The sequence below is a fragment of the Sphaerodactylus townsendi genome, linkage group LG10 (assembly GCF_021028975.2).
Source record: "Sphaerodactylus townsendi isolate TG3544 linkage group LG10, MPM_Stown_v2.3, whole genome shotgun sequence".
In the NCBI taxonomy this organism is placed as follows: domain Eukaryota; kingdom Metazoa; phylum Chordata; class Lepidosauria; order Squamata; family Sphaerodactylidae; genus Sphaerodactylus; species Sphaerodactylus townsendi.
This window is the reverse complement of record NC_059434.1, coordinates 22,194,316-22,214,735: the sequence shown is the minus strand read 5'-3', so window position 1 is coordinate 22,214,735 and position 20,420 is coordinate 22,194,316. Positions and strand designations below refer to the sequence as shown.

Genomic DNA, 20,420 nt, shown 5'->3' with positions numbered 1-20,420 from the left:
ATTGGCTGCATATCTGCCCGTAGTTTTGCTAGCCTGAAAAATTACGGCTCCCTCCCAATCTATTTGGAAAACTGGGAAAAGAAAAGGTGAGCCTCCAAATGTGGCTTTTTGGCCCACCGCGAAGCATCCCCACATTTATTAGGGAATCGTGTCCATGGTCAGAAGTGGAGGAAGCTCAAAAAGGGGCCCAAGACAACCCCCCGGGCGCCCCCGTGTGTGGATCCCCGCTTACTTGCGAGTAAGCGGGGCTCCAGCCCTCCTCCCTGCCTGGCAGATGGGGGAGGGGGGTGAGTTTCCCTGGTTCTTCGGCTGCTAGGCAAGGAGGCAGCGGTGGCCCCCTCTGCCGCCGTCACCGCCGACTCCCTGCCAGTGCCTAGCAGCCAAGAGGCAAGTTTCCCTCGCCCTCCGGGCAGGCTGGTCTCTTGTGAAGCCTTCACATATTTCTTAAAGGGGCAATTCTCCAAATACTGCTTAAAGGGGAAAGTACTGAAACTCAGTTTGAAGTCCTTTCTCCTTTAAGCAATCTTTGGAGAATTTCCCCTTTAAGAAATATGTGAAGATGTAATGGGGGGTTTGAACCCATGAAACACCCCCCCCCTTACCTATGTCCCTGGGTGAACTAGAAGGCTTTGGGTATTGGACCCACTAGTTCTGAGAAAATCCAGGATCAGCAAGCATGAATGAGCCTGTAGCTCTTAGAAACAGCCTCACCCCCCTCTTTCTTTATATTCTTTCTCCTTCCCCCCTCTTCATTAGTCTTTCCTTGTCATCTCTCTCTCTCTCTCTCTCTCTCTCTCTCTCTCTCTCTCTCTCTCTCTCTCTCTCTCTCAATAACTGGATCTGCCTTATGTGTGAAAAAGATTTTAAGTATACCGGAGAAAATATAAAGAGTAAAAACAAAAAGAGAACTGAAAACAGAGTAGGAAAATAAAACTGGACAATGTTTCACAATGCTGGGCAGCTTTATCTATGAACCCCCGATTGTAATGGAAAGATGTTTAGCACACAAGTAGTTCCCTTGATGGGAAGTGTCATGAAGTTGCAGCTGACCTAACGGCAGCCTCGTAGGGTTCTCGAGCCAAGAGATGAAAAGAAGAATGGCAGCAACTTAAAGGGGGCTGAAAGGCGAATCCCGAATCATGCTGAACTTTTTGGGCATGATTTTTTGGACCCACTGCCATTTTTTTAAAAAAAAGACTGAGAGGAATCCCTGCTCCCCCTTCATTCCCTCTCCCGCCTTCTCCTCTTCATTTACCCTTTAGCTGGCAATGCCAACACAGAACTCTGCAGCCGCCACCTCCAGGCCCCGTGTGGGGCTCGGAAGCAGTCAGTGGGTGAGAATGGCTCTGCACTGGCCACTGGTACCACAGCCTCCAGGTTTTCACGGAGCCTCCAGGTTTTCACGGAGCCTCCAGGTTTTCACGGAGCCTGGAGGTGGTGACCACTCCAGACCTGTCCTTAAAGTAAATGAGGGGAGGGGGAGATATGGAGGGGGGGAATAAAGAGTACAATTTGGATTTGAATTTTTTCAGGAATCCTGCCCAAACCAAGAAGCCTTTATTACCCTTTCACAGGAAGCTCCACTGTTCTCATTAACCAAACTCACCCCATGCTTCATTAACCAAACTCACCCCATGCTTTATTTCCTCTCCTGTGCCTGGCGAGGGTTTCTAGGGTCATTTTCCCAGAGGACAATGCATCTGAATCTCATTCATTGCATGCAGATGCTCCCTTTCAGGGGCCATTTGCACATGATTCCTTTCTCTAGCCGCTCCCGAGCTTCCATCGTCTCAATACAAACAGCTTGCTCAAATAACTTGGAACAAGTAGCTTCAGGAAAGCAGACAGCTCATGTCAACAGAGCCTAATCGACTTTGTCATAGTCATAACCCTGCTACTAATGAACTCATTTCATATTCCTGTAAATGCTCCACAAGGGTTTTGTTATAGCTAAGTTTTGCTAAATTGCTATTAATTGATGCTACACCAAAGGGGTCACCTTGCAGATCTGAGAGATGCTTTGTATGTTGCCATGAGTGTGTTCAAAAGGCAGAGGTGAAATGGAAGCCCATTTACACATGTCTCATGGTAGATCGGAACAGTGGGTGTATATTAGTTAAAGCAGGAGATCATGACCCGCGTGGATTCCTTCTTTATTGTCTCTGCTTTCAGAATACCCCTTAATTGCTCTACAATATGGGGCATGTCTACTCCCTCCAGAGTCCCCCCTCTAGAGTTCAGATACATTAACTGAGCTGGAAGTGAAGGACTGTACAATGTTTCCTTTTAGAAGGCACACCAGTACTCCAGAGGGGGGCAGTAGAATTAGTAAGGTGACTAGGGCCCTTTCCCCACTCACCATTTGCTGCGCGCTACTCTTGCCGAGTAGCGCGGGGTCCAGCTGCACTCCCCACTACAGGGGCGGCGACAATGCAGCCGCCCCGACTCTGCTGCTCTTGCGCCCTCTCAGCGCGTGTCATTCTGGCGCTGCTCAAAACGGCGCCTTTTGATGAACGTGGGGCAGTGGGAAGCCCAGGGAACACGACCCTCGCGCTAAAAAGGTCCCGGACCAGATGAAACCAACGTCATTTTAAAAGTGGGGAAACGGCCCAGGTCAGTTTCCTCTATATCCTTCCTCTTGTTTTTTCTGTTACTGCTTCACTGTCTACAGAGAATGCTATTCTCAGGGACCTCTTACTGTTTCTTTGTCAAATTTCCATCTCTCTCTTAGTTTAAATAGATAGCCTCTTCTTCCTTTCCTATCGTAATATGAAGTTCCTTAAAAATAATGGATATACATGTCTTATTGAATGCAACAAGCTGTGGGTGGACTTTATTCTTAGGGTGTGGACCAAACCTCCCGTTATAGCAAGGGACCTCCTGGACCAGCACTACCGCTCCCTACCACTGCTTCACAGGTCGATAGGTACATTACAGCCGTGTACAGCATCACTTCCTGTGCAAGACTGGAGGTGACATCATTGTGTCAGGATGATATTCTAGGTTTCATCCAAAACTCTGGGGTTTACTACCAGTTTTGGGGAATCCTACAGCACCATCCTTCCACAATGATATCACTTCCAGTATTCGGTCACTGGGGTAAATAAAGATTACTTACTTACTTTACTTCCAATTTTGCACTGGAAGTGAGATCATGAGTAGGCATGACATCAAAGAAATGGCTCCCACGTCCCAAATGCTCTTTATTCCTAAAACCACCTCCCCTTTCCACTGTGTAAAGCAGCTATAAGCTAACAAACTGATAATATCCAATGCCAACCACTCTTGTTGCTACCATGATGTCCTTGCCCTGCTCTTGTGGTAATTTTCATTGCTTTGGTCAATATGGTTAGTGCAGAGAATGGGAAGATATACAGAACACCTTACAATATGATCCCTGACAAATAACATTTATTTTTAGTTTCAGCTATGTGCTATTGCATTGAACCACAAATCTGGGAAGCCTCCATCCAAATATGTTAAATGTCTATAAGATCATTCCATTTTTATTCATTTAGATATTCAAAACCCTGCTTACAAGCTCCTTTCCCTTCCTCTCCTCACTACAGACACCTTGTGAGGTAGGTGGGACTGACAGAGTTCTGTGACTAGCCCGACGTCACCCAGCAGGAATGTAGGAGTGCGGAAACACATCTGGTACACCAGATAAGCCTCTGCCACTCGGGTGGGGGAAGAGGGGAATCAAACCCAGTTCTCCAGATTAGAATCCACCTGCTCCTAACCACAACACCATGCTGGCAAGCCCTATTCTCAAATTGGTAAAGGTAAAAGTAGTCTCCTGTGCTAGACCATTACTGATTCATGGGATAATGTCACATCATGATGTTTACTAGGCAGACTTTGTTTACGGGGTGGTCTGCCATTTATTTCCCCAGCCAGCTGGGTGCCCATTTTACCAACCTCAGAAGGTTGAAAGGCTGAGTCAACTGAGTCAACAGCTACCTCTGACTGACTCCCGTTGGGGTCAATCTCAGGTTGTGAGCAGAGCTTTGACTGCAGTACTGTAGATTACCACCCTGTGCTACAGGGCTCCTCAAACAACCTTGGAGAGATGAGTTTGGTTTGAAATTTCGGTCCACCATTCCTAACAAGCCCACCATCTACAGAGGCTGCGGTCTTCATCAAAGGAGAACAGAGACTTGCAATTGCCTCTACCCTATGAGTCACAATAAGAACTGTTGATTGGTGAGCCTCAGCAATCTTTGGAATTCTTTGACATCCATTCTGCTCTATTGTGAAGGGCTCCGTGAGCAGTGAATGCTCATCAACTACGTTTGAGAGGAGAGAGGTGAGAATCATGTCAGTTGGAAAGGGAGGAATGATTGGCTTGTGCCTCTCTCTTTTTTTGCTTGATTCTCATCCTTGTGGATTGAGAGCCATCCATTTTCCAAAGGTCTACTAAGGACTTGCCTTCAGGCAGTGCTTAATGCCTCCACTAACTGCATCACTAGTCATCATGACAATTTCAAAACATTTCTATCAGTAAGTTCAAAATGCCATCATCCCTGGGCGGTTTCCATTTATGTAAATTTGGCTGCGGCTTGGCTGCCCTTCCCTGCCAAGTCTGATTGACTGGTATGTACAGACGCGGCGCCGCTTCCCCTTGTTCTTCTTCCAAAAATGGAAACAGTGTTGTTTGTGACCAGATTGTGATATTTTCCAAAATGGGAGATATAACATCAGGAGGTGATTTATACCTGCAACTTTTTTAGTGGGCTGGGGCAAAGAAATCTCAGGCAAGGATACTCAGCAATGTTTAAAAAGCAAGTTCAAGCAGAGGCGTAGCTAGGGAATATGGAGCCTGGTGCAGAATCTGAATTTTGCTGCCCCCCTCCCATGTTCATTTGTATTTTTTTGTATTTTTAGTGTTTTATCAGTTTTTGGCCTGCAGGGGGCACAGCTTTTAGGCTAGCAGCACAATAATTTCAGGGTATCTTTATAAGACTATCCTGATGATACCAGCCAGGTTTGGTGAAATTTGGTTCAGGGGGTCCAACATTATGGACTCTCAAAGGTGTAGCCCCCATATCCTATTAGTTCCCATTGGAAACAATGGGGGATGGGGGCACCCCCTTTGGGAGTCCATAACTTTGGACCCCCTGAACCAAACCTCTCCTAACTTGGGTTGTATCATCAGGAGAGTACCCTGAAAACTCCCTGAAATATTGGTGCTGCTAGCCCTAAAACTGCACCCCCTGCAGGCCAAAAACTGAAAGACACTAAAAATACAAAAACAAACTTGAAATTTTTTCCCCCCCCCCCCCCCCGGCGTGAGCCTGGTGTGACGCGCACCCCCTATCCCCCTTGTAGCTACACCTCTGGGTTCAAGGAGAGACTCAAGAGGAAATTACAAAAAAAGAGGGCAATGTGTTGAAAGAACCATCTGTTACAATTATTCTTCTATAGGTAAAAGGTAAAGGTGATGTCACATCATGACATTGACTAGGCCAGGGGTAGGGAACCTGCGGCTCTCCAGATGTTCAGGAACTGCAATTCCCATCAGCCTCTGTCAGCATGGCCAATTGGCCATGCTGGTAGGGGCTGATGGGAATTGTAGTTCCTGAACATCTGGAGAGCCGCAGGTTCCCTACCCCTGGACTAGGCCCATGGTGGCGAACCTTTGGCACTCCAGATGTTATGGACTGCAATTCCCATCAGCCCCTGCCAATTGGCCATGCTGGCAGGGGCTGATGGGAATTGTAGTCCATAACATCTGGAGTGCCAAAGGTTTGCCACCACTGGACTAGGCAGACTTTGTTTTTTACAGAGTGGTTTACCACTGCCTTGCCCAGTTATCTACACTTTAACCCCAGCAAGCTGGGTATTTTACCAGCCTCAGAAGGATGGAAGGCTGAGTCAACCTTGAGCTGGCCTTGAGCCATTTGTTCTCCCATAGGGGGTAAATCGATTCCCAATATCCTACCCTCAAGAATTAGAGAAGCAGGAGGAAAAAAATGGCTTCTGTAGTGACACTAAAGAAATCTCCCTATGTCTTTATGGTCTTTACCATAGAGTTTAGGGGAATTCCTAGAGCATTACACAGAAGTTACATCATGTCTTCCAAAAACTCAACTCTTTCTAGGCACCACCCTCAAAATCTCCTGGTGTTTGCTGAGGCAACCCTGTTTTAAAAGGATACGGATGTTTGGCTTCACATAATGGTATTCAGGTGTTTTACAGTGTGATTCCCAAGGAGAGTTACTGCAGTCTAAGCCCACAGAAATGAATGGGCTTAGAATGGTGTAACTGTCCTTAGGACTGCACAGTTTGCCCTTTTCTGGGTGGTCTCCTTAATTTTTATAGAGAAATGCTGGAGTTCTTTCTCTAAGCATCATGGCAGACCCATAGCCAGGAACCCTGTGGTTGTGGAGATGGAGCAGCAACTGAGAAGAATTTATTTTCAGTATCCACTGTGTTACCTGTCTACAAACTGCGGTCTGGAAATCTTTACATTCCATTAATTCCCCCAAACATAAGTATAAAACATTACAGTTCTCTGCAATACTGAATGAAACCAAGCCTCTCTGTTAACAGCATCGTGAAATGTAAACAGGGGTTCTGCCATTCACTTCAGTGGAGGGGGGGGGGTTGTTCTGAAAACACAGTCATGCAGCTTCTCTTTCCACTGAAGTGAATGGGAGGCCTCTCAAAGTCACAGAATGTACATGGGGCTCTTAATTGGTGAAGCAATACACAACTCTGCTATGTTTTTTGGTTTAAAAACCCATGAACTTTACTTGTACTTCCCCCCCTACATTCCAGAAACTCAGGTTGAAACACAGAATTATTTTAAAAAATGTCCAGATGATTTAAATAAATAAATAAATAAATATGATGATGATGATGATGATGATGATAATGATGATGATGATAATGATAATGATAATGATAATGATAATGATAATGATGATGATGATGATGATGATGATGATAATAATAATAATAATAATAATAATAATAATAATAATAATAATAATAATAATAATAATAATAATAATAATAAAAGCAGCTGGTTGTCTCCTTGACAGTTCTAGAGAGAATCAGTCTAGAACCTGCAGCTCTGCAGAAGTCTTCTGGTTCTCCCATGCAGTCTATGATCCTTTAGGACAAGGGTGTCCAATTGTGGTCCTCCAGATCTTCATGGACTATGATTCCCATCAGCCAGTTGGCCATGCGGGCAGAGGCTGATGGGAATCATAGTTCATGAACATCTGGAGGGGGAGAGTTGGACACCCCTGATTTAAGTGCTCTACTATAAATATGGCCTGAGAGACAATAAAACTTATTTAAGCCACCTGCATGATGTGTAGGAATGTTGCCTCAGAAATAAACTAATTAAAATGTCTTCTATTCTGTAATACCCTTAACATTCTCAGTTTAGTGGGTAATCTCTGAAAATCATTGGAAATGGATGTTGTTCTATTATCACATTGCTTTTTGCTGTGGCATTGGGGGATGGAAGGGGTGGGGAGACAGCAAGAGAAGAAAGATAGTGTGACTGGGCAGTAGAGTGAGCAGATATTCCTGCCAAAGAGGGTCGACCCTATGCACAGTTCCCACTTTCTGTCAGTCATTGCACTCTGGGTTTTCATACTTCTACAGTATATAAATAAGAGTGTTCCTGCCATTCTGTTCACAAATCTGGTTGTTATGACTCCCTCCAAACAGGCCAACTCAAAAAGCCCAAGGAACCAAGGCTGAGGAGGACCAGTGGGATCAGGAAGGGTTTGACATCATGGAGTTACTGCCAGATGATGTGCAAGAGGCCACCATGTTGATACCTACAAGCGAGACCTTGCTGCTCTCCCCTGAGACTGTCACCATGCCTCCACTGTGCAGATCTCAAATTCAGGCCCATAGCACTCCTATCCCTTTCAGTTCCAGCTCCTGGCTGCAGTGCTAACTGCTGTCCATGCTCCTAAGCCTCACTACCTAGATCTGAGAAGAAGAAGAAGAGTTTGGATTTATATTCCCCCTTTCTCTCCTGTAGAAGACTCAAAGGGGCTTACAATGTCCTTGCCCTTGCTCCCTCACAACAAACACCCTGTGAGGTGGGTGGGGCTGAGAGAGCTCAGAAGAACTGTGCAGCCCAAGGTCACCCAGCTGGCGTGTGTGGGAGTGCACAGGCTAATCTGAATTCCCCAGATAAGCCTCCACAGCTCAGGTGGCAGAGCTGGGAATCAAACCAGATTAGATACATGAGCTCTTAATCTTCTACGCCACTGCTGCACTGCTGAGGACACTGATGCAGAGGAGACTTGCCTGAGCCTGCCTGCAGTGTAGGACACTGGTATTGTTCCTGCATGTCTGCTGAGGACAATTATTTTGCTTGAACCTTCTGAAGGCAATGTCAAGAGAGAATCCATTTTGAATGTTAAAGCCTAGAAAAAAAAATCATTTTGCCTTTTCCCATGAGAAGAGTTCAAAACTGCAGATGTTGTTAATTGAGGTGAACGTTTATCTCCACAAGGTGACTGTGTCCTTGTTAGGAGGATGGTGTCATCCCTGTTCATTAGAACCAGATGAAACTAGTTGCTCTGAGAATGTTTGAGAAAGTTTTATTTTGTAGGGGAGGGGTAAATTTGCTCACAGCCTAGAACATTCCAATTAGCGCGTGCCCTTATTGGCCAATCAATGGTCACCTGTTATGGTCAGCCAAAATCATAAATTGATCCATCCAGTGCCAGCAATTACCTTTCTCTGTTTCTATTCTTCTTGTCCTCCACTCTGCTTGAAACCTTATTGGAACTTTGCACATGCACTTGAGACAACGTGCCTTTCCGCTTGCAACATTTTTACTATCGTATGTAGGTATTAGCTTCAGTTATTTTCTTTGTGTAACTGTTTTGCACCGTGATATGCATTTCACTGTTATTTTAAACTTGTGTTTTGGCTTCTTATTTTAATAAATTTTTAAAATATATTTTGGAGTCTTGGAGTTTCTGGTCTAGCACTCCAAAGGCTGGGTAAGATTTTGTCAAATAGTTGCTGCATACTAGAAAAATTAATGGACCATCCTTTTGATTGTTCTCTCTGGAAGGCAGGCAGAATGTGGGGGCCTGGGTTAAAGGCAAATGTTTCACTCTGCAACAAAAGCAGAAATAGCCAGACAATATGAGAACTCTGGATATAGAAAGAACTGAGTTCTCGGAAACTATGAGCAATATGTGAAGGCCCAGTATCTCTCATCTTATTTCTAAGCTCTAATGGGGGGGGGGGGGAGAGAGAGAGAGAGAGAGAGAGAGAGAGAGAGAGAGAGAGAGAGAGCATTCTGTTTGCTTGTAACTAGTGGTGGGTTTATTTTTAAACCAAACCATACTGTGCAGGCAAAGGCATTAAGCCCAGTACCTTATGTGACTTACTCTGGTGCTCAAAGCAATTTTCTCCCAACCTCATTCCAACACTGGAAATCAACAAACCCTGGAGAAAAATGCGGGAATCGAGTAAACAACATGGAGGAAGGGAGGCTGGCATTTAGTTTCCTTCATACATGCACTCTTTTGATGCAAACACAGGCCTTTCACTTGAGAATCCCACAAAAGGAGGAAGACTTTTATGCAGATGTTATAATATTTCTCTGTCTTGCTCTGCATTCCATCTGAAGTGTGGAAGAGCGGATACCTTGATTGAGGGCTATGAACTTTTAAAAATTGTTCTCATTCCACTTGGAGGAAAAGAAAAGTCTACAAGTAGAAACATGTTCCCTGCTGAAAGCAAGGTGAATGAATACAGAATATAATAAAAGGTATGATAGCCACTTTAAATTTAATGAGCCCAGTGAATTTTCTGCGCATATCTTGGTCACATGAAAACTTTGCATGAGGCAGTCAAGTTGTGCATTCTGCTGCCCTCAAAATCCAGAAGAAAGACAGCTGAGATAAGCAGCACAACAGAATCCTTTAAAGCTTTTAGGTTTCCTCAATGACACCCAGGGTCCCTCTAAAGCTCATTTCAGTTAATAGGTCCTTCCAATGATGAGCCATTCATAGGAACCCTTTGCAGCAAAGTCTTTACCTCTGCAAGGGACAGCTTTCATTTCACTCTGTTGTTCCACACAAGCAAAGTCATGTCACTATAGACAAAGGCATCCCTCATAGAAAGTTTTTTTTTTGCGGGGTGGGGGGGCACAGTGAACAGATTGCCAAGTCTGGGAACTAGTCAACCAATCAGTTTTCTTTGTTACAAGAACAGGAACTTTAAGCATACTTGTGTTATCTGTTGCCAAGAAATTATAATAGGTCAATTTGAAAAATGTTTCAGCTTCAATGATTTTCCCCACCCTAATCATGACTTGATGGGTCGTAGTTTTGGGGCTTATTCCACCAGATGGGGTAAAGCAGACAAGCTACACATTGAGACCGGATCACAAAGTTGGTCTTACCTCAAAGCAACCCTCAAATCCATTCTCTGAATAAATTAGCAAACTGTCAGTTCTCCTGTATAGTACTGAGTAGGGGCATGAATTTAAAGACAAGGCAACATATGGGAAAGAGTTCTTTTCCCAATCACTTTTGCTTTTGGAGGAATGAGGATAGGAGACCTATTGAGACCAAAAAGTCATGCCAGGAGCAAGGAACGAACAGGATTCAGGAGATGAGTGTCAGGAGAGAGGAAGGAGTTCAGTGGACTGAGTTTATGCAGGATGAGAGAGAAGTAAAGGGGTAGCAGCTTGTTCAGGCTTGTGTCGAGAGAAGGTGTCACTAAAAGGTGTAAACAAGAGAGGAGCTTAGATAGCACAGTTTTCAAGCACTTTCTAACATGAAGTGCATGCTGTATCTGTCAACATGAACCAATTTTACTGAATGACTCCAAGTACATTGAGAAAGAGAAGCAGGAAGAGAGCAGGGGTGTGACCATAACTGTATATCATCCACTGGGGGAGAAAAAAACAACAAAGTAATCCTGCGTTGACTTCCTGACAAAAATGGTGGTATGAATTGGCCCTCAGGACTACTTCATGCATCATGGTTTCCTCTGTGCAGGAATCAGTCACACATGAAGCATTGCTCGTTACAGCACTAGGCAAGAAATAGCAACCAATAGTAATGGATGAACATATTCTGATTGCCATCTTATGGTCATTTGGACCTTTCTATTTAACTCACGCCATTTTATGTATTTGTGGGCTGGCCTTTCCCCATTCAACATCAATATTCAGCATTCATCACCCATCACTTACATATTTCTCTTCACAAGAGGCAGTCAAAACACGAGGGAGAAATCAACAAGCTGCTTCAGCCAGCCCTGCCTAGTAACAGAATTATTTATGGGGGACACAATGCCAGCCACGGCAATATAGCCTATCAGTAAATAACAGCAGGAATTCATGCTCTCAATTATCTTAGCACGACCTTTAACTGAAATATATGGGATACAAGAGCTTAATACAGCCATCTTGTCCTGCCTCCTCCGTCACCTGTATTCAAAACAGTAGGTCACTGCAATGAAGGATGCGGTCTGCAAGAATACAGAAAGCTACCAGTTGCATACAAAATCCATTGCTCCCCCTCCCCCTTTCCGACATTTGATTCCCGTCAATGACTACACGTTTACATCCACTGACAATCAATAAGGCGATTTCCTTTCTGTCGCACCCAAATAAGCTTCCGTTTGATTTCTCAAGAGAGAACCAGACTAGTACAGCGTGGAAACGGGTATCTGTCCATGGTGCTGAAACGCGGGGAGCCGCAGCGGCCGGCAGGTGGCGCCGTTCCGCCCATGGGGGGGAAAAGCGCACTATTTGAACCAGGGGGCGCCCAAGTTCTCCCCCAAAACGAATTTCTCCAGGACGTTTCAGAACAGCCCTTCGAGCCCCGACGTGAATCTCTGTCAGTCGCCGTTCCGTCTGAAACTGAGCCCTGCCCACTTCCTTCGTCTTGCCCCGGTCCGCTTATCCTACGGGCAGCACTCACCATGTTGACTTCTGAGACCATGTCTATGCTGGCAATCACGATGCTCATACCGACGCCGACGGGAGAACCTGGAAATCGAAACAGGTGGTTCTTAGTGGCCACCCCACAACAGCCAAAGGGGAAGCCCGAAAATGTAGCGTTATAAGCGCCTGCAGTGAGCCACTCTCAAAGCACTGAAGGGTGGGCGCGTTCTTCTTCTTCCGGTCTAAGAGTTCTGTGGAACTCGAAAGACGGCTTCCCTGCCCTCGCAAAGCACCGCGGCCGCTCATTCAGTAGAAGGGCTTTGGAGCGTCAGTTGAGATCTGCTCATTTTGGAAGCAGGACAGGTGTGCGAATGTGTGTAGGGGGGGATGGGGGGAGGTTGAAAGAACTAGATCCTAAGAAACACTTGCCACCTGATTCGCATTGCACCTGACCTCCGTCTCTACAGGAAACGCAGCGCAACCTCCTTATAAACAAATCTCCTTTGTAAACAAATCTGCGGGACCCGAATTACCTCCAAAGTCCGGCCTCAAGCGAATGTCGTATCCCTTCAGTAGTCTGTCCACGGTCTCCTTCACGTAGGACATGTTGCTGGGCTCATTCTCGCTGAGCAGGAACAAGCAAAGGGGGACAGGATTAGAAAAAACCGTCACCCCCCCCAAAAAAAAACCCCTCCCTCACCCACCCTCCCTCTCTCCCAGCAGAGAAGCAAATCCCTTGAGTTGGGATCCCGGAGGAGAAGGGCGATCCTGGCACGCCCGCACGCCCGCCTCACCTCTTGGCATAGCAGACCAAGGCGACCATCACTGGGAAGAACACGATGCCCACGCACTCTTGGAGCTGAGCTGCCCGCATTCCTCCCTGCCTGCCTTCCTCCGGCTGGAGAGAGTGGCGGCCTCTCTCTCCCCCCTCCCGCTCCCCACCCCCACCCCCTGCCGCCAAGATCCAAGGAATGCAACTTTCAATCCACCGGCACGGCTCTTGATGCCCGAGACTGCGACGCATGCGCGCACCGCCCTCTCCCGCGGACACCTTTGCGTCTGGCCAACTCGGGCAGGTCAGACGATTAACGTCGGCGGGACCCGCCAAGTTCCCCGCTGGGCTGCACAGCCTGGCTGGAGGCTGCCGGTCTCTGGAGAGCAGCAGAGGGACAGGGGCGGGCCGAAGCCTTCAAAAGACAGCCGCTCTCGCCCCCCAGGACCCCCCAGAGCCTGCTTCCTCTCAATTCTGGGCTCACCCTTCCTGGCCAGGACAGGTCCCGGGCGCTCTTCTGCCTCCAGCCCTCCAAAGGCCACTTGAGACGTGCCAGGAGTCTGTAGCAGGCTAGGATGCAGCGGAGGAGCTGCCCATACCTTTTGCTGGGTACGCTCAAAGGCATGACAAGAATGCCCTCTGGGAACGCTGGGAGATCCCTGAAGGCCGTTGGGATCGCATGGGAGGCGGGAATGCCAACTGGTTCCAGGGAAGTGCATTGTAGCACTGAAAAGTTGCAAAGAAACTGTGGAAGGGATTTGGTGAAATCTGCCACGGGACTGGACAGAGTGGGATAAGGGTCCTGGTGCCAGATCAGCTGCTCTGGGCCTGGAAGGACAGCCACAGAGCCTGGAACTGGAATTGGTGACCCGGGATTGAAGCGACTGCTCTAGTGTGGAATTATGATCCGTGGGACAAGATGAACTGTTCTGGGACCGGAAGGATGGCTACCAAAATGGAAGGATAGTCCTTAAGAGTGGCATAATTGTTTTAGGACTAGAAGAGTGGCATAATTGTTTTAGGACTAGAATGGCAGCTCCCAGAATGGGATGGTGTTCCTTGGCCTTGGAAAGTGCGTTGGGACTGGGATGGCAGCCCCTACAGTGGAATGAATTTTTTTTAATTTTAATTTAATTTTCTGAAAATTATGCAGGGATTTCCAGATCAGCTCCACCTAGAAATTGGAAAGAAGTAAACATTGCTCGTGGAGGAAGAATGCAGACCAAAAAGAGTTTCTCGGTTACTTCCAGAAATAACACTGACAATTTATTTTCATGGGTTCCATACTAGAACTTTGGTTACTGCACCTTTTGTCATTGGACAATACAAATAGCAGCAGATGGTCAGCATACCAAGAATGGACATGGCAGGGCGGGGCAGCTGTCATTCCACGCCCCCAAACCATTTATCTGGTCCCAGGGATCATCATTCCATTCTAGGGGCTGTCATCCCAAACTCCAAGTCAGGATTCCGAAAACCTGGTCCATCTTTTCTTTGCAACTTCTGCGTGCTGTAACATATTTCAGTGGAGCCAATGCAAGTCAATTTGGCCTTCCTGGCTTCCAGCGGTCATTCAACCATCTCCCATTGTTCTCAATGGATATTCTTGTCATTCATTTCAGTGCGTCCCCTCTTTTCCTTCTCTCACTGCCCCATGCAAATGTCGGGGACAGGAGTTGATCAGAGTGGGTAGTGGAGGTCACCAACGGCGAGGCCCAAGATGGTAGGGGCTGCAATCAAGCCCAGTAAGACCCCAACATACAGAGCAGTCCTAAATGGAGCGACACCCTTTTGAATCGAATGGAAGTCAGTGTGCTTAGAAAAGTGCAACTCTCTTTCGGACTGCTCTTTTCCAGGTGTCAGGTAGAACTAGAAGCCTGGTGCTTGCTATCTGAATGAAAATGCCTGCCGAGAAACAGAGGGTGGGTGTTGACGTGGCAGCAGCACCAGAGACAAATGTGCAGGCAAAGACTGTTCCCGGAACTGCAGATGTGCAAGCTCGCTTCAGCTTATTTATAGCCCGCCTTTTATAGTAATACTCCAGGCAGATTGTAGAGTACCAAAAGAGACCAAAAAAAGGTAATCTTACAACATAGGACATCCCAATGGATAATGCAATAGGACTCAGAAAGCAAACTTGAGTGATGATGCAAGCACACAGTATCACCATACCGTATAAGACGTCCCATGAACAATGCATTCTAAAAAAGCAAATTATGACCAGGATGACATAGCCTCAGTAATGGAGGATGGAGGATCGCAAAGGTACAAGCAATGAAATGCTTATTCCCCACTTGTGCGAAGGCGTCCTTTAGGGCTGTTCCGTCCCACCACAGATCTAATTCCATTACATGAGTACCTTCCAAAATATTTGTTTTGCCCATTATTTAGAATGATGGTGGCAGGGGACCCTTCCTGATCTCCTTCGGAGGCCATTCCGTAATGTGAGAGCCACCACAGAGAATGTTTCTGAGCAGGCAGTTGTCAATCTTACCGATTTCGAGGGAGGAGCCATCCGACAGTTGAAACCGAAGCAACTGTGGTGAAGCATAGTGGAAGAGCTGGTCCTGCAAGTATGTGTGTTCTAGGCCATGAAGACTTTGTAAGTGATAGCCAATACCTTGAATTGAACCTGGTAACTGATTGGTAGCCAATAGAATGACTGCAAAATGGGCAGGCATGTATGTTCTGCCTAGCACCCATTAGTAATTGAACTGCTAGGTTCTGTGCCAACTGGAATAAGTTTACTTCAAAAGAAGACTCGTGTAGAGTGTATTACGGTACTCTAGCCTTGAACTATGGCATGGATCCATGTGGCCAGATTGGGCAAGTCCTGGTAGGAGGTCAACAGCTAAGCTTGATGAAGCTGATGGGATTCCCTCTCTTTTTTTGGTAGATTCATTGGCTTGCTTCTCCAGTAGTAATGCTTGGTCCTGTATAACCTCTAGGCCACGGGTGGCGAACCTGTGGTGCTCCAGATGTTCATGGACTACAATTCCCATCAGCCCCTGCCAGCATGGCCAATTGTAGTCCATGGCCAATTGTAGAACATCTAGAGCACCATAGGTTGGTCACCCCTGTGGCTATCAGAGAGCATCAGCTGGACCTCAGCAAAAGAGGGGAGCACACTTTCCTTCAAGACCTCAGCTTTCCTGACCTTTTACCAGTCTTCAATGACAACATGTTCACTTAGTGAGGCGGTTCAAGACCTCTGTAGCATCACCAGGTGATTTGTATAAAGAAAGTAGAGTTGAGTTTCATCAGCATATTGATGACATCCTTGTCATCATGCAAATGCCTTAGCAGACCAGGTGCTCAGGAGCAGCAGCAGCAGAAGGCCATTGCTTTTACATTCTGCATGTGAGCTCCCAAAGGCACCTGGTGGGCCACTGCAAGTAGCAGACTGCTGGACTAGATAGACTCTGGTCTGATCCAGCAGGCTAGTTCTTACATTCTTATGTTCTTATCCTACTGCAAGATGAGAAAGGATCTCTTCTAAGGGCTTTATATAGAAATTTAATAGTATGGGCCTTGTGGAACTCATAACACAAGCACAATGCAAGTCCCATACTGATTTCAGTCTCCTTTCAGTCTTGCTTGTTAGGAATAAGTTAGGCCAGTCCAAGGTGCATCCCTTAATCCCAACTTCAGCTGATAGAACCAGTAAGAGCAAGAGGGAAGTCTGTTACACACTGTGTCCAGTACCCAGTATCCCTCTGATACACCTCTGAAGATGCCAACCACAGATGCAGACGAAACGTTAGGAACAAGATCTACCAGACCACAGCCACACAGCCTGGAAACCCCACCACAACCAGTTGAATCTGGCTGTGATGGGAGACCACCAAGGAATATCAGGGGTGTTATGCAGAGGCAGGCAGTGGCAAACCACCTCTGAATGTCTCTTCCTCTGAAAACTCTTCTGGGTTGGGTGCTGTGTGGTTTCTGGGCTGTATGGCCATGTTCTAGCAGCATTCTTTCCTGACATTTCGCCTGCATCTGTGGCTGGCATCTTCCGAGGATCTGATGTTGGGAAAGCAAGTGGAGTATATATACCTGTTGGAGTGTTTCTGGGTTGCTGAAAGTAAGCTATAACTTGATGGCATTTCACAAATCCACACAATGCTTTGGAGACATCACCTTCTCTAGCCCAGATGGAGGGAGGGCAATAAGAATGTCCTGGATACAGGGAAAGATTTGAAGAAGCCGGGAGGTACAGGTGGGATCAGAGGGGACACAAGGACACAGAGGCTTTCCTCCCTCTAGAAAGAACACTTTTCTATCCCATCAATTATATAGCAGTAGAAAAGAAATGACTGTGAATTGCACATCTGGTATACAGAGTTTCTTACTGTGCCTTACTTCATTCATTACTTTGTCATTTTTAACCAGACATAAACTGCTTCCCTAGGCTATCCCTGAGCCAAAGACTGAATAGAGTATTTTGACAGCCAAAGCCAGCGTTTCATGGACTACCAGCTGTAGCTATGGAATATGTTGATGTGAGGGAAATAGAGTCAGCATGTGAAGTAAGCAGGAGGGATTGAAGATGAGCCAACGGATATTCAGGGCTTCAATTTGACACACACACCCCCCCATGCAAGTAAAGAGGTTGCTTTCAAGCTTGTGCAGAGGGTATTTCTCTCACAGTTCAAACGTATAAGAAATAGCATGTGGTACAGATCAGTTCAGAATATGGAAATTACGTGCTGCAATGTTTACCCGCGTTTAAAAAGGGACTTGGAATGTTGAAGTTCAGTTCTCTCTGACAAGCTAGCTTTCTGCATACTAGGAGCAGCAGTGGCGTAGGAGGTTAAGAGCTCATATATCTAATCTGGAGGAACCGGGTTTGATTCCCCACTCTGCCGCCTGAGCTGTGGAGGCTTATCTGGGGAATTCAGATTAGCCTGTACACTCCCACACACGCCAGCTGGGTGACCTTGGGCTAGTCACAGCTTCTCGGAGCTCTCTCAGCCCAACCCACCTCACAGGGTGTTTGTTGTGAGGGGGGAAGGGCAAGGAGATTGTAAGCGCCTTTGAGTCTCCTGCAGGAGAGAAAGGGGGATATAAATCCAAACTCCTCCTCCTCCTCCTCCTCCTCCTCCTCCTCCTCCTTCTACTACTTCTTCTTCTTCTTCTTCTTCTTCTTCTTCTTCTTCTTCTTCTTCTTCTTCTTCTTCTTCTTCTTCTTCTTCTTCTTCTTCTTCTTCTTCTTCTTCTTCTTCTTCTTCTTCTTCTTCTTCTTCTTCTTCTTCAAGTGGGAGCATTCACATATGCAATACACCTTCTCTTGTAGTGTAAACTGGAAGGACTGTACTATCAGGAAGGACTCTATGGAGGACTGTACCAATGAACTCCACGCTGGGAAATACCTGGAGATACCTGGGTATGGAGCCTGAGGAGGGTGAGGTTTGGGGAGGGGAGAGAGTTTAATAAAATATAATGCCATAGCACCCACCTTCCAAAGCTGCCATTTTCTCCAGGTGAACTGATTTCTGTCGCCTGGAAATCAGATACATAGTGGGAGATCTCCAGTCACTACCTGTAGGCTGGCAACCCAACCACCCAGGCAATTTATCTTCAGCCCCTTGAATGAACTTCCAAGTAGATTCCAAGCATCCGGTGCTTTTTAAACCAACCAAAAATAAAGGAAGTTGAAACCTTTCCAAGATAAAATGAGATAAGGGAACAACTCTTCCAAGATAAATGAATTTTATTTATGCGATCGCTGACAAGTTGCTAATTGTCTATGTCAGCGTGTAGGAGGGCTGGCTTAAACAGACAAGACAAAAGGCTTGGTGTTTTTCCTTTTCAGACTCTTCTCTGGAACAGATTTATTTAACAACACATAGCGCTGAGCATAAATTTCATACGTGCCAAAAACTCCCCATCAGAACTCTTTCCAGGGCATTTTCACACAGCCATATTGGAACAAAGATAAGCCCCGTGTGGGTGTGTTATAAAGTGGATGGTGCCTCTTGCAAATGGGTTCAATACCCATTTGAATGCACTGCCGTTGTGAATTATGAACCCTGCCTCCCCGCCCCCCTCCTTCAGGCTTGCTCACAAAATGTTCAGGAGCACTTCGCAGATTGCGTTTTTAAGGTGTCGAATGAAGATATTTTAAGAGTGCTGTTATCAGTGTAAAGCTTGAATGCAGACACATGTTTGCAAACCCAGGCTGTCCAGAAATCTGGAGCAAAGTGTAATCTGTATGCTGCTGACACATAACTCTGTTTCTCCATTTCATTATAGTCCAGTGAGACATGATGTTCAGAACAGCTGGGAAGAGGCTGGACAAAGGCCAATAAAATTACACTCCTTCCACATAACACTGAGGTGCTATGGTGAAGGACAGTTATTGCCGCTGTATGCCTTTCTCTGTGTTTTTGCCCCTTTTCCATCACCTTTGGAATCTAACCTCCTTTCCCCTTTTAAAAAATAAAGTCATTTTTGGCTTTGTTTGGTACAATATGTTTCTCTGGGATATTAATCTCTTCCCCAAGTGCTACACTGCATGATGGGTTGCCTATAAAGTATTTTGTAGGGTTTCTGCTCTGTAACTTCCTTATTGCTCTAGTACAGCCTTCTCAGAATCAGAAAGCCAGTATGGTGTAGTGCTTGAGAGAGGCAGAATCTGGAAAACTGGGTTTGATTCCCATCAAACCCAGAAAGCCAGTATGGCGTAGTGCTTGAGAGAGGCAGAATCTGGAAAACTGGGTTTGATTCCCATCTCCTCCACATGAAAGGTGGACGATTATCAGGTGTGTCAAGAAATTCAATCACTGTCAGAACTTTGGTCAAATTGCTCAGGTTGTGAAAGGGAACCATTTCAAAACAGGCCTGTGAGCTTTTTTCTGTCTCCTTTAATTGGAAGGTCCTGTCCTGATTAGATTCTGTTTCCCCTGTTTAATGTTGCTAGAATGAGCAGGGAGTATTAGCTCCCTGTCTCAGTCTCTCCAAACATTAAAGGGATATTGTGATTATCTAGGCCAGGCTGGCCCAATTGACATGTAAGTATGACCAGAAGCTTGGCTCTGGAAAAGTCCACTCAAATTTGGTTCTAATTGGTTGAATTAGATTAATCTGAGATGGATGAATCCTTTTTTAAAAAGCTTACTATGGGGCTAGAGTAGCTATTCTATTCCAAACCTGCCTGAAATACTGTAACTTCATTGACTTATGCTTGCTAGAAGAAACTAAGGCCAAAGCTAAGTGGATTTCAAGGACTATGCTAATATTTGTGGATTTCGGAATGCTTTATCCTGTCTTATGTTTCAGCTAATCTTCTGCTATTGATGCAGATGTTGTTATTCATGCTGAAGGATTTTTCAGGCAGACTTTTTCTTTTCTTTTTCAATAAAACTTTTTTTTTAATTATTTGGTCTGCTGTGTGTCCACTTACTCTCAAGAACCCATGTGAACCCGGTGGTAAAAGCCTAGGCTGTTTTTCTTGATATGGTAAATTGGATTTGTTTCCCTGCTTCTACAGATGAAGCCTGCTGGGTGGTTATGATACTGTTCACCTGTGTTTTCCCAGCTCAGGGACCACAATTCTATCAGTTTATCAGCATGGCCAATTGGCCATGCTGATAGAGGCTGATGGGAATTGTAGTTCCTGAACATCTGGAGAGCCGCAGGTTCCCTACCCCTGGACTAGTCATAGTTTTTTCAGAACTCTCTCAGTCCCACCTGCCTCACAGGGTGTCTGTTATGGGGAAAGGAAAGAGTGTGTAAACCACTTTGGGACTC

At 46.0% G+C, this 20,420-nt stretch overlaps 1 protein-coding gene across 1 annotated transcript in view; it reads right to left on the bottom strand.

Annotated features, from left to right (window-relative positions):
* GABRB1 (gamma-aminobutyric acid type A receptor subunit beta1) overlaps positions 1-12,859 on the bottom strand; it is a 135,116-nt gene extending 122,257 nt beyond the window's left edge. Inside the window, exons 1-3 of the mRNA XM_048508797.1 lie at positions 12,691-12,859; positions 12,430-12,521; positions 11,934-12,001 (exon numbers count right to left, since the gene is read on the bottom strand). Coding sequence (XP_048364754.1) covers positions 11,934-12,001; positions 12,430-12,521; positions 12,691-12,770 — 240 coding nt within the window. The 5' untranslated portion in view covers positions 12,771-12,859. The remainder of the gene's footprint in view (positions 1-11,933; positions 12,002-12,429; positions 12,522-12,690) is intronic.
* Positions 12,860-20,420: the final 7,561 nt, after the last annotated feature.